Source organism: Equus asinus, chromosome 13, assembly GCF_041296235.1.
Source record: "Equus asinus isolate D_3611 breed Donkey chromosome 13, EquAss-T2T_v2, whole genome shotgun sequence".
Classification (NCBI taxonomy): Eukaryota; Metazoa; Chordata; class Mammalia; order Perissodactyla; family Equidae; genus Equus; species Equus asinus.
This window is the reverse complement of record NC_091802.1, coordinates 10,798,220-10,812,434: the sequence shown is the minus strand read 5'-3', so window position 1 is coordinate 10,812,434 and position 14,215 is coordinate 10,798,220. Positions and strand designations below refer to the sequence as shown.

The following is a 14,215-nucleotide window of genomic DNA, read 5'->3' as shown; positions in this document are numbered from 1 at the left end:
GTTTATTGACTTCAAAAAACCAGACTACTTCTGATGCAAATCTTCTAAATATAGTATGCTACCAAAATTTCTTAAACATGGTATCCTGAACCAATTTTAATGACTGAGAATCATCGTTAAGAATGTTAATTATCATTCTGTGATATATCTCTTGAGGTCAGTGCTTACTTCCATCAGTGTGCCTATGATCAACATCTTGCAAAGGCCTTGGTGTATCGGTTCTGCAACAATTGTTTGGGCTCTAGAAGCCTTTCTACCTCATTCACTCTGTGATCAGAATGTAGAAACTGTAAGAAAAATACTGACTTTTGATAACTGGGGCATTAACTTTACATTAAACATCGGCTGTTAGATCAAGGAATCAGAATACAGATCCCTTAAAATTACACTATACGCTGCCAAATCATAATAACACTACTTTAAATAATAATCTACCTTTAAAATGTTTTCCTAACTTGGAGATAAAGCAAGTATTGCATACCCCATTTTAATATTCCCTAGACATGGCTACAAGGATTCTTTGGGTCAAGTTTATTGATTCTTCTCTTTTCTCCTGTGTGTGTGTGAGTGAGAGAGAGAGAGAGAGACAGAGGGAGAGAGAGAGAGAGGGAGAGAGAGAGAGAGAGAGAGAGAGGTGTACTGATTCTATTCAGAAGACTCCTGGCTTAAAGTAACTGACTCTATCCCCTCCCTGCACTTAACTCAGTCAGTACCAGGTCAAAATAATGTTCTGTGAATGTCTGCTGAATGAAAGTGTAATCATAGGTCCTAAAACATTCTAGTAGTATTTGGGGAGGGGATGGTGGTGACCCAAAGGTGGCAGTAAGATTTAGGTTAAGGGTCCTCAGAGTCACCATAGCAACTGCAGACTCCACATCCCTGCTGCTGGGACCACTACATTACTGTTGTGGTATTACTTCTCTCCTAATGGATTTGTGACCTCAACGAGACCAAGTAAAGATCTCAAAAACTCAAATGAATCACAAAAATCTTGACATAAAGATAATATCATAAAACATATAAACATGGCCTTAAATTAAGAAATTACCATTAAATTTGATATTTCTGTGTTGAGAAATTTCACACTTAGACAAATAGCACTAACACTTCTCAATCAAATTATGAAGCCATTTATAACCCATCAGACGGGGGCCGGCCTGGTTGCACAGTGGTTAAGTTTGCAAATTCCGCTTCAGCGGCCTGGGGTTCAGTGGTTCGGATCCCAGGTGAGGACATGGCACCGCTTGGCAAGCCATGCTGTGGTAGGCATCCCACATATAAAGTAGGGAAGATGGGTACAACGTTAGCTCAGGGCCAGTCTTCCTCAGCAAAAAGAGGAGGACTGGCAGCAGATGTTAGCTCAGGGCTAATCTTCCTCAAAAAAAATAAATAAATAAATAAAAATCCATCAGAGGGCAGTGATTAAGTGTTACCGTTTCCACTGGACTGACTAGGCAATGTCCCTTGTTTCTATTCTATATGGTAATGAGAAATGTTATTTGGGAATGTTAAAGTTCTAAGAATGTGGAATTCTACGCTTCAAAGGTTTACCAATCGTGATGAAAACTGTACTCTTGTGTTTATTATATAGTGTATAATATATGCTTGATATAGGATGAGTTTGAAATTGGTAAAAAATATATACCTCTTTCAAAACTCCAGTTCAGCCAGCAAGGAGACTCAGGAGGGGATCATGCTGCACCTTGCAGGCCTGATGGGGCAAAGCTGCAGGTGTCCTACCCACCACAAGAAGAGGGTTGAAAGTCGGGGACAGCAACTAATCACCAAGTTGAGAACCAGACGCTAACCTCAACTGGCAGGCTCCAATTTCTGTACCTGCTACTTGGTATCTGTCACCTTTTTCTTCTGGTTTCAAGGCAGTTTAGACCAGTAGATGTGAAGGTATCCTGAAGCCGCCATCTGGATGCGGATAACACGAAGGCAGCAGGGCAGGTGGGCCGGCTGGAAGGAATCCTTCTTAGGGGATGGTCAAGGTTTAGAAATTTGTCATTTCAAACCTGCTCTGAAACTGCACTGTGCCCAGGCTTTGGAGCAGCAGTCAACAGTGTGCCAGACTCTGAGGATCTGGAACAGCAACCTCTGCTGAGGGAAGATGGCACTGTACTTTCAGTTGGGTGGGGGTAAAGCCAAATAAGACTGAACTTTGTTATAAAAAGTACACCAGAAGTTTACAGGTAAACATTTATTTAACTTTTACTTCTTAAATACTGCGACCTTAATTTTGAAAACTGATTTCTGTTACAATTGTTCATATTTTCATAATGAAGATTTAAAGGTAAACATAAAGTAAATATAAAAAACTGATCACTTTGCACTGCCAGGATGGGTATAATAAAGACAATGACAAGTGTTGGCGAGAAAACCGAGAAACCGCACTTTCATAAATTGCTGGTGGGAATGTCGAATGGTACAGTTGCTTTGAAAAACAGTCTGGCAGTTCCTCAAAATATTAAACAGAAAGTTACCATGACCTAGCAATTCCACTCCTGGGTATATAGACCCAAAAATTGGAAATGTATGTCCACACAAAAACTTGTATGCACATGTTCACTGCAGCACTATCTGTAAAGGCCAAAAAGTGGACACAATCCAAACGTCCACCAAATGATGAATGAACAAACAAAATGTGACCTAGTTAATAGAATGGAATATTATTCGGCCATAAGAAGGAACGGGGTATTCATACATGCTCCAACGCTGATGAAATGAACCTTGAAAACATTATGCTAAGCGAAAGAGCAGCCACAGAGAACCACATATTATATGATTCCATCCATACAAAATACCCAGAATGGACAAATCCGTAGAGAAAGAAAGTAGATTAGTGATTTCCAGCGGCTGGGAGGAAATGGAAGGTGATTCCTAACATAGAGCTTCTTTTGGGGGTGATGAAAATGTTCTAAAATTAACTTCTAGTGATAACTTCCTAACTCTGTGAATATACTAAAAAATTACTGAACTGTATACTTTAAATAGGTAAATTTTATGGCACATGAATTAAACCTCAATAATGCTGTTTAAAGAAAAAGAATGACCAAACAGACAACAAATAAAAGACTCACAAAATCAGGATCCTAGAAATGCCTTCCTCTTTGTTGTTACAATTCATACTACCATCTAGTGATAAAATGCTCCTGAGAACCTGAGGTTTTCCTAGAAAGTTCAACGTAAATTCACAAACCAGTGATATCAAACCAAAAGAAACAGTGATCTTTCAAAGTACAGACTTTCAACAGTAAAACTATTACTTTACGGCAGTCATTCTCAAACGAGGGTGAGGAAGTCATGAAGGAGGGGCATCCCAGGAAGGGAGAGAAATAATTTCTTGATATGACCCTCCCGAGGGTACGACCATCCCCACCACTCATGAGTATCTCACATCTTCCTCAGGTGTGCTGGGGAAGAAAAATTAATCAAGAACCACTGCTCTGCTCATGTTTCTAAAAACATAAGCATACCTACTACTTGACTAGACCACTATGAAAATAAATTTGGGAAAAGCAGCATTGACAGTTATGTGCACAGTGAATTCATGCAGTAAGACATGCAAATCAACGACAGAAGCTCGGCCCAGAGAAGCGGCTGCCTTCTTTGAGAGAACTTGCTCCCCCGAGATTGATTTGACCCAAAGTAAAACCCAGGGGGGCATGCTACTCACATACAACAGGGATCCACTCTGTAGTTTAAAATGACATCGAAACTGAATGTTAACAATAATGATTTACGTATTCCACACAGGATTTGGAAAACCTAAATTTGCACATTAATTATTTAACATGATTTCACTAGTGATCTCAGTACATATTAAAAGGTCATTTAGCATGTGCCTCTAGAGCACAAAGAGAAGCTAATCTGGTCTAGTGCTCTAACTGGCAAAGAAGCCTTTATAAATATCCTATAGGATAACGATTATTCATTAACCCTCCCAATTTCTATCAATGGTCTGGTTTGCCGCTAAAGGAGCAAAAGAACAGCATAGGCCTTCACAGGTAGAGTGCAGCTTTGGTGTCTGAGAATTTCTTAAGAATTTTAAGGAAGATATCTGAAAATCTTAGCGTCTGTCACTATTCTTTCAGATACTTATGATAGCTTCTTTATATTAATAGATTACTTCCATAACTCAACGTTATCGTTTCTTGCTTTATACTAGCTTCATATCGTTATGCTTGTGGAGGACAGACAAACCAAAACTGTTCCAATGTTAGGGAGGGATTAAGCCCAAGTGCAGACGTCCCATTCTAGCCACGGCACCTGGCTCAGCTGGCTTCCCTCTCCTCCCAGGCAGCAGGAAATGCTCTGGGTCGTGTCCACTGCTACGCTCTGTGGAGCCAAAAAGGCGGGCATCTGACAATTAGGAAGAATAACACTCCTTCACTACTTGCCCTGGATAAAGAAAATTCTGATTTTATACATTAAATATAATGAGGCCTCTAGGTTAAAACACATATAGGCCATAAAATTTTAATAGATTAGAAATTTGTTAACCCAAGAGGTACAACTTTTAAAGTTGCAGCCCCAAATTCAAAATTTAACGTGTGGCACAAAGCTAAGCTTCTGTGTGTTTAAGAAGTAATATAATTCCACTTAGCATTTGACATATGAACCCTAAGTTTATAGACTTCAGAAACATGCCATTCAATGTCATGATAAAAGGGTAAATAAATATCGAATTCAACTAGAAAACAAATTTAAAGCAAAACGGCATGCTGCTTCTCATAAAAGAATAAGCCTCTAAGCAACAAATTTTCAAAATTAAATATTTTTTCATAATAGATTTCACTCAGAACTAATGGCACTTGCTTCTAGTAGAGACTCAGTCTAAAGACAGAAGTTAGCGCAAACACGCAAGACTAAGAAGCATAAAGGAAAGCACTTGCCTGGTGTTTCACTGGTTTAGGTGATTCCTGCTGTTTGTTACAAACAGATAAATGCAAATGTTAGCAAGTTTGGGTCTTTCCCTGGTAGTGAGCCACATCCAAAGCACCGAGTCCACGTGCAGTTTAGAACTATGACAGCTGGTTTGGTGGGCATCCTCTCAGGCCGCATTAACTAATGCTTCTGCATTATCTACAAACTAATGATAACTGACTCTTACACTCTTAGCCCTTTACTATCATCAATTCTCCCCAAATTTCTATCCTCTCCTCAAACTGCTGGGGGCAGTAGCAACAGGCTGCGCTGCAAGTTAAGTTCAGAAAGAACTGCAAAAAATATCTGAGGATCTTCTTTTGGTGGAGAATAAAAAGTCTTCATAAGGGGCCGGCCCAGTGACACAGCGGTTAAGTTCGCACGTTCCACTTCTCAGTGGCCCAGGGTTCGCCGGTTTGGACATCGGGTGTGGACATGGCACCGCTTGGCAGGCCATGCTGTGGTAGGTGTCCCGCATATAAAGTAGAAGGAGATGGGCATGGATGTTAGCTCAGGGCCAGTCTTCCTCAGCAAAAAGAGGAGGATTGGCAGTAGTTAGCTCAGGGCTAACCTTCCTCAAAAATAAAAAAAAAGTCTTCATAAGCACTCCTCATCAATTTTTAACAATTCTCACCAAATCTTTGCAAGAATTAAGCTTCAAGTCACAACCACAATTCCAGTTTTCCCTGTTAGAATAGCTAGTTAATAGCAATTTCCTGATCAACTTGCTCCTTCCTGAGCGGAAAAAGAGCTGCTGGGTGGGGTGGCTGGAGGACGGGGGACAAGGGAGCTGTCGATTCCAGCAGTGCACTGAGTTGACTTGCTTCCTTAGTCTTGTTTCTGAAATTGTAAAAGAATAAACCTAGGACTTGAAAACACAACAACAGAAAACTTACAGGAATATTATGGTCCTTTCGTCCTTTATGTGAAGAAGCCACATGAGCAAGGTACTGAATAACCTTCTTAGTGTTTTCTGTCTTCCCAGCACCGGATTCACCCCTGGAAGAAATATTAACATAGGCTGCTTTAAAGAAAGCACAGCGAATACAATCCAAAATTATCACTGACAAAATAAAACTGAGTTGGAACCAGAATTAGCAGAAAATAAAAAAAGAGTAAGCAGGAAAAAAAAACCCTACCAGCAGTTATGAGAAAATGTATTATTATTATTTTTTTTTTTAAAGATTTTATTTTTTCCTTTTTCTCCCCAAAGCCCCCCGGTACATAGTTGTGTATTCTTCGTTGTGGGTTCCTCTAGTTGTGGCATGTGGGACGCTGCCTCAGCGTGGTCTGACGAGCAGTGCCATGTCCGCGCCCAGGATTCAAACCGTCGAAACACTGGGCCGCCTGCAGCGGAGCGCGCGAACTTAACCACTCGGCCACGGGGCCAGCCCCGAAAATGTATTATTTTTTAAATGGACTTAAATTAACCCAAACATTTTTTTGGTAGATCCAGTAAGAGGACATAGGAAAATGTTCACGACACTTTTTTTTCTTAGAGTTGGGGGTTTTGCCAGAGAAGGGAAATTTATTAGAACATCGTGAAGAAATTCCTCAGCACCAGAAAGATACTCAGCACTGGAAACAGAATTCCCAAAACAATTCTATTAAGACAACTTAATCTGGAGGAAATGAATGAACTTTCGGGTGACCACCTGTTACTCATGTTCATCTTCTAAGCCACTTAAAGCTTTCTCAGCTCGTCTCTCTCACACCGGGTTAACGATGGTTCTCTCCCTGATACCAGTATGTACATAGGACCTGTACACACCCACACTGGGTTCCCTGAGGCAAGGACTATGGCCTCCAGCATGTTTACTTGTGTGTTCGTTTATTTATTTGTTGGTTTCTTTTTAATCCACATAACCTTGCAAAGTGTTGACATATAGCCAGTATGTAATTTGTAGAGAAAATGAATGAATACTATGAATTTTGTTATGAACTGGGACAAATGCCATCACTGTATATGATTAACATTTTCAAACAAGGATGGCACATTTCAAAGGCTGCTTTTCATTTCAACTCAGTCCTAAGCTTGAAATTCAGGTAAGCGGCTAGCATACAGTGATACCCAAATTATGACTTCTCTGCTCAAATATTTAAGGTTCCCTAAGCAATGTACCTTGACAATCAATAAAGTCTTGATTTGGGTTAAAATTAAAATTTTAATATCTAGTTAATTAAAAAAAATACCCAGAAACTAAAAAATATTATTACATACACCGCCAACTAATAATCTTCTTAGCCTGTTTTACATCTAAGGCTTGAAAAATCTAATTTTTCTAACAAACTCTGACCCTCTCTTGGAATTGTGCTTAGAATTGTACTATTTGAACTGTTCACAACTTCAATTTTTCAGTAGGTTTGCTAGTTGCATTATCTTCCTGACTCTGCACGCGGATACCTACACTCTCCCCCGCAGAGAAGCTGGGCAGAGGGATCCTCCTGACCCACTAGCTGTGTGGCTCTGAGTGAGGAAATACCCTCTCTGTAAAATGCAGGAACTGGATTAGATCCTCTCTAGCTCCCAGATCTCTCTAGATACAACCCACTTACTGGTTTATAAAAATATTTTATGCATAAAGCTTGTCACCCACCATCTACTGTTCTACTAGAAATCGTCCCCTTCTTTGTTTTGGCATCTACAAGTTTTATATCTTAGGTACTCACATCTATCAAACCTTCTCTTATAAGGTTTCTGCCTGCTATTCATGCTTAAAAAGGCCTTTCCTACACCAAGATTATATCCACCTACATTCTCATTTTTATATGATCTATCGTTAAATCCATCTTTATTTTCTTCCAGAACTTTGATGGTTTCACTTTTATAATTATATCTGTAATCAATCTAAAAGTCTAAGAAAAAATTATGGTTAGAGGTAAAGATTTAATCTAATTTTCCCCCAAATGATTCAGCCCACATCCCAGTGTCAATGGTTAACAAGGATAGTCATTCTCCAGTGATTTGAAACATTATCTTTGTCTTATACTTACTCGTTATACATACGGCTTATTCCAAAGCCAGTACCATATTGCAGTAGTTCTGAAAATGACTAAAATAATCAAGCAGTCTCTGAGGTTTATTTTTTCTGATAAACCTCAAGTAATTTTCTTCTGCTCTGCCTCTCCCATCTCCCCAAATAAAAAACAACAGGTGGAATTTTGAGTTAAATATTATTAATATATATGCTATTTTTAGGAGAAATGATGTCTTCATCTCTGTCTCTCAGGTAAATTTTCTATTTTTCTAAGTTCAAAATAAGCAAGGAGGATGTTTGTCTTATTCATCTTTGAAATCCCAGTGCCTAGCATAGTAAGGGCTTGACAAACACTGTTGAACATGAATATAGGTTCTACACGTTTTGTTAAGTTTATTTCTAGACTCTTTTTCATATTTTTTGTTCCCGTCCTTAGTGTCCTTTTATTACCATTATGTTTTCTGCCTGGCTACCACGGGCACAGAGATAAGGTAATGATTTTCATTCATTCATTCAACAAATATTTACAAATCAACTTCTATGTACTGGCCATTCTTCCAAGTGCTAGATATAGAGGGGTGAACAAAGTCCACGCCCTTGTGGAGCCCAAGTTTAGGAGAAGAAACATAAAATAAAGAAAAATAAATAAGATGATTACAGGATGTGAGGAATGTTATGAAGGAAACAAGGAGAAGACCAAAAGGGGACAGGCAGAGCAGAGCAGAGGACAACGCCCTGCACATGTGACGGTCAGGGCAGAGCCTCCCGAGAGATGAGCAGGCACAGGCAGTGAAGAGCTGGGGGCAGAGTGTTTAGCCGGATGGAAAGACAAATGCAAAGGCCTCAATGCAGAAAAAAGCTCTGTATATTCCGGGAACTGGCAGCTAGTGTGTCACATTTGATATAAATAAGCAGGAAGGCAGAGACGTGATGAAGTAGGAAGGGGGTGGATGTGACATATCCCGGAGTCAGGGGGAAGAATCTGGATTTTCTTCAAGTGTAATTTCTTAACAGCTATGATGGTGGTTTTCTGTTTTATTCTTAACTTTACTCAAAATACTTAGTGTTTCAAGGCTAATCTTGATGATGGCTGTTAGTTTCAAATAGATAATTTTTTATTATGCTAAGAAATGAGCTTCTAAGTTAGACTGATGATGACTTGTCTCCAATAGTTATGATTGCTCCTTTTCAGTTTAGTTGGCCGTTGTGCTTTCTCAACTGGACATGCTTCAGTGTGTCCTTTAAGCATTTTTCCTTGCCTGTCACACTTCCCGGGCTGTACTTCAACGATTGCTTATGAACTCCACTACATTTTACATACTTCGGATCTAAGGTAACTTTGCTGTAGAAAATACCGTTTCAAAGACAGATGTATTCCAATACCTTAACGTTGAGATCCCACGAGGGGACATGATGAGCCTTATAGTCCCCATCTTAAAATGATAATAGCTTCTAACATATAAGCTTGTTAAGAAAAAATACAGTCCATCTAATTATTCATATAATTAGTAGATAATTAATATTCAACAAGCATATAATTAGTATTCAATAAAGATTACTCATGATTGTCCACTCAACTGTTCATCCAACATACATGAGGTAATTTGAATTACTAAACATTAAATTATGAATCTACAGTGTCAGTAAAATAGTTAACAACAGTGTTAGGAAGCAGTGAAACAGATCATTAATACATGATCACGCCTGGGATCTTTCTCTGAATCTTTTTTGGACCACAGGTATTTCCCCCATTCCCAGAACTTAACTGGTTTTGTTTTTATTCTCCTTGGATATTCGCAACATCAAATTCAGCCTAGATTCAAAAAACCCTTTGCCTGAAGTTCTTGCTTTAGATAACTTCCAATTGAAAAACAACACATATATATTACTTCAACATATAGATATATAATATTAGTAGGTGATTTCCTACAGTTTCAAAACTCTCTTCTGTTAGAAAGTAGCTTACTAGGAAAAGCTGAAATTCTGTAATCATGATAGGCTTGGGTTCAAGTTTTTTATTTTTTTAAAGACTTTATTTATTTAGGTTTACAACAAAATTGAGAGGAAAGTACAGAGATTTCCCAAATACTCCCACCCCACACATGCATCACCTCCTCCATTATCAACATCACTCACCAGAATGATACATTTTTTATCCAGGATGAATCTGCATTGTCACATCATAATCACCCAAAGTTCATACTTTACATTAGGGTTCACTCTGGGTGTTGCACATTCTATGGGCTTGGACAAACGTATAATTATTTGTATCTACTATTATAGTATCATAAAGACTATTTTCACTGGCCTTGAACCCTTGCTCTATTTATCTCCCCCACCACCCACACCACTGATCTACTTATTGTCCCCATAGTTTTGCCTTTTCCAGAATGTCATATAATTGGAATCATAAAGAATGCAGCCTTTTCAGTTTGGCTTCTTTCACTAAGCAACATGCATTTAAGGTACCTCTATATCTTTTCATGGCTTGCTAGCATGGGGGACTGGAATTGGCCACCCCAAGATACATCTCTTTGGCATGAGGATTATTTTGAGCTGGTTACTTTTAAAAACTGCAGACATGAGAGAAACTCTGAAAAGCAGAAGTTACCCTTTGTAAAGAGACTTCTACATTTGTAAAGGAAATCTCCATCTGTAAAGGTGTCTCCCTCTCTGTACCAGGAAAAAGGGGGGATGACCTTATTTCTAGAAACACTTATCAATGCAGAAGGCAAGGATTTAAATCTGCATAAAAATCTTACTCTTGTTTACTGTGCTTTTCTGCTCATCTGCCATAACTGCCTCCCTGCCACCCCCAACATCCTCCTTTGTCTTTAGCTGAGGACGGTATTTAAAGCGAGAGCTTCCGCCATTTTGGCAAGTTGCTCAGTTTTCCTGAGCCTCTCCTCTGTATACATGTTATAAAGCTTTGTTTAATTTTCTCCTGTTATTCTCATGTGAATTTAATTCATTGTCTGGCCAGAAGGACCCAGAGTGGGCAGAGGAAACGTCCTCCTCCCCTACACTAGCTCATTTCTTTTTAGCACTGAATAATATTCATTGTCCGGATGTACCACAGTTTATTTATCCATCCACCTACTGAAGGACATCTTGGTTGCTTCCGAGTTTTGGCAATTATGAACAAAGCTGCTATAAACACCTGTGTGCAGGTTTTTGTGTGGATGTAAGTTTCCACTCCTTTGGGTAAATACCAAGAAATATGATTGCTGGATCATTTATGTAAGAGTATGTTTAAGTTTTGTAAGAAACTGCCAAACTGTGTTCCAAAGTGGCTGTACCATTTTGCATTCCCACCAGCAATGAACGAGAGCTCCTGGAGCTCTACGTCTTCGCCAGCATTTGTCCATGGTCCAGATTTTGGCCATTCCTAGTAGGTGTGTAGAGGTGATGATATATGACGTAGAGCATCTTTTCATATACTCTTTTACCATCTGCATATCTTCTTTGGTGAGGTGTCCGTTAAGGTCCTTTGCCCATTTGTTAATCAGATTATTTTCTTATTGTTGAGTTTAAAGAGTTCTTTGGATATTTTTGCTAACAGTCCTTTATCAGATGTATCTTTTGCAAACATTTTCTCTCAGTCTGTGGCTTATCTCATTCTCTTAATATCGCCTTTTGCAATTCAATTGTCTTTTGCAATTTCAATCAAGTCCAGCTTATCAATTATTTCTTTCATGGATCATACCCATGATCCACGGTGTTGTATCTAAAAAAGCATCACTAGACCCAAGGTCATCTAGGTTATCTATGTGATCCTCTAGGAATTTTATAGTTTTGCATTTTATATTTAGGTCTATGATCCACTTTGAGTTCATTTTTGTGAAGGATGTAAGGTCTGGGTCTAGATTCAATTTTTTGCATGAGGATGTCTAGCTGTTCCAGCCACCATTTATTAAGGACATTATCTCTGCTCCACTGTATCACTTTTGATCCTCTGTCAAAGATCAACTGACTACATTTATGGGATTTGTTGGTTGCCTTAGCTATTTAATCAATTCTATTGATTTGGTTATCTTAAAACTTTTAAGGTATATTACCCACAGCAAGAACCAACTGTTCTGAATCCAGGCTGGCTCAGTCATCACCACTAAATGTAATATTTGTATATGATAGATAGAATTCCTTAACATAAATAATCTATTGCCACATCCTGATAGAAGCCTGATATGAAGCACCCATTGTTTTACAATTATACTCAAATATACTTAAAAGGAGAAAAACTTGAGTCAATCAGCAGTTAGTCATAAAATATGAACAGAGAATTCTTTAAAAGCGGGGCTTAGAGAACAGAGTAATTTTCTCACAGGTGACTGTTTTGTGAATTTTAATTCTAATGAGAAGGAAAGTCAACATGGGGATTACACTCAATAGGATTTCACTTTCAATTATATGGGGGTGCAAGTGTGAGGTAGCTCTCGCTTGATAAAGGAAATCCTGAGTGTCTTCACCAAAGAACTTGGCAGGTCACTAGAATAATGACTTAGCAGGAGGCTTGGATCCTTAAGCGGGAGCTCACACTGCCTGATATGAGTCTGCTGAAATAAAGCCTAGCTGGGAAGTTGTAGGCAGATGACGCCAGAGGGTAAAGCAGATGTTCATCCTTTTGGGGAGAAAAGTAAATTAGAGAGTAAGTGATTGAAAAAGTAAAGCTAAAAGAGAAGCTATCAAATTACTTAAGTATTAATTTTAAAAAATGTTGCTTCCAATTATATTTTAAACATAGGTACTTAACAAAAATACTAAGTAACATTGGCTAAATACTTATTCTCACACAGAAAACTTCATTAGCTCAGCTGCGTACTAAATTTAAGAAGATCCCAGTTATACACTCTTCGAGTTCTTTATTTGGTGGACCCTCCAAGGCACCAGAGAACAAATCATATTTTCCTAAATCTAGGATACATTGTTTCACACTTTCATATTTCTCAAGTCACAATGTAGCTTATAATAGATATGAACACAAAAAAGCTATTATTAAATATCATAACTGGTGGTATCGGTGAGGCTAAAAGAGGTGGGGTAGGATTTGCTGGGAGGATACAGGAGGGATTTTCTGGGGTGATGGTAACGTTCTCTATCTTGATAGAGGTTTAGGTTACACAAGTAACTCGGCAAATGTATATTTAAGATTTGCGTGTTTCACTATATGTAAATTTTGTCTCAAAAGACAAAGATGTAAATAGTGGACTTTAGTTAATGTCATGTATGCTTAAGTATTTAGGGGGAAGTGCAGTGATGTCTAAAACTTGAAATGCATCAAATGAAGGGATTAACAGCCCATCAAAGTGGTATGAAAATTACTTTAAACCAAATCCATCTTAACAATCAGCGACAGATAATCTTAGGCAAAGCCTCCCCCAAATACAGCTGCCACTGACCCCCATCCCGGTGAGTTTCCTGATTAGGAAAAGACTGATGCTTAGCACCAGGAAGTAAATTCAGCTGCCCATTAGCACCATAAAGCCCAATAAAACCCTCCATACTTTCCCCTTGAAGCCCTAATTCTTCCCCCCCGCCCCTCCCCCCCGTCCCTTTCTGTCAAATTTAACATATAAACCTTTTATTTCTGATTATTCAGCAAGTTACTCCTCACTGAGTACTCCCATATGCATGTGTAAATAAACCTTGCCTTTTATCCTGTTAATCTTTCTATTGGCAGTTAATCTGCAGGCCCACAACCACTGGATCCAAGTTGGAAAAGGAAATTTTCCTCCCAAGACAAAGAATAAAATGGATTGATGGATGGACAGAGGGATGAACAGATCAGTGTATGATAAAGCAAGTATAGTCAACTACTAATGGTAGAATTTAGGTGGCAGATATGTCGCTCTTGACAAAATTCTTTCAACTTTGCTTTATGTTTGAAAATATTCATAATAAAATGTTGGGAAAAGTTAATTTAAAAGAAAGAAAAGACAACAAATATGGTATTTATGACTCATGCTTTGTGCCCCCCCCAAAAATTACAGTTGCTAGAAGACTTACCTCATAGATCCAAGCTATTAATTGATGACAAACGTCAGTCTAAACTGACGCTGACCATCCAATTACAGGTGCTGGTGCCTGTAATGGTCACTTTTTGCGACAAAAGCAAATCAGTGCTCACTGACATTTCTTTCCGTCAAACAGCAGTCATTCCCTCCCCAAGCGCTTCCTACTTCCAGACATTCCAAAAAGTCCTCATCAGAAATGGTCACCCAAGCGGCCAAACCACCTAGCCGAGGAGGAGAGGGGTGAGTGCTGCCCCTGCTTCCCGTTTGCAGGGTTATTGCTACCATGACACTGCA

At 38.8% G+C, this 14,215-nt stretch overlaps 1 protein-coding gene across 14 annotated transcripts in view; it reads right to left on the bottom strand.

The window, feature by feature from the left end:
* Nucleotides 1-14,215, bottom strand: part of MYH10 (myosin heavy chain 10) — a 145,250-nt gene that overhangs the window by 96,871 nt on the left and 34,164 nt on the right. For 8 of the 14 annotated variants that reach the window (XM_014864117.3, XM_014864114.3, XM_070482346.1 and 5 more), the window contains exon 5: nt 5,826-5,928. In XM_014864117.3, coding sequence (XP_014719603.3) covers nt 5,826-5,928 — 103 coding nt within the window. Of the gene's footprint in view, nt 1-4,898; nt 4,929-5,825; nt 5,929-14,215 lie in introns of all 14 variants that reach the window. The other 6 variants (XM_014864113.3, XM_014864115.3, XM_014864116.3 and 3 more) reach the window with 1 other exon arrangement.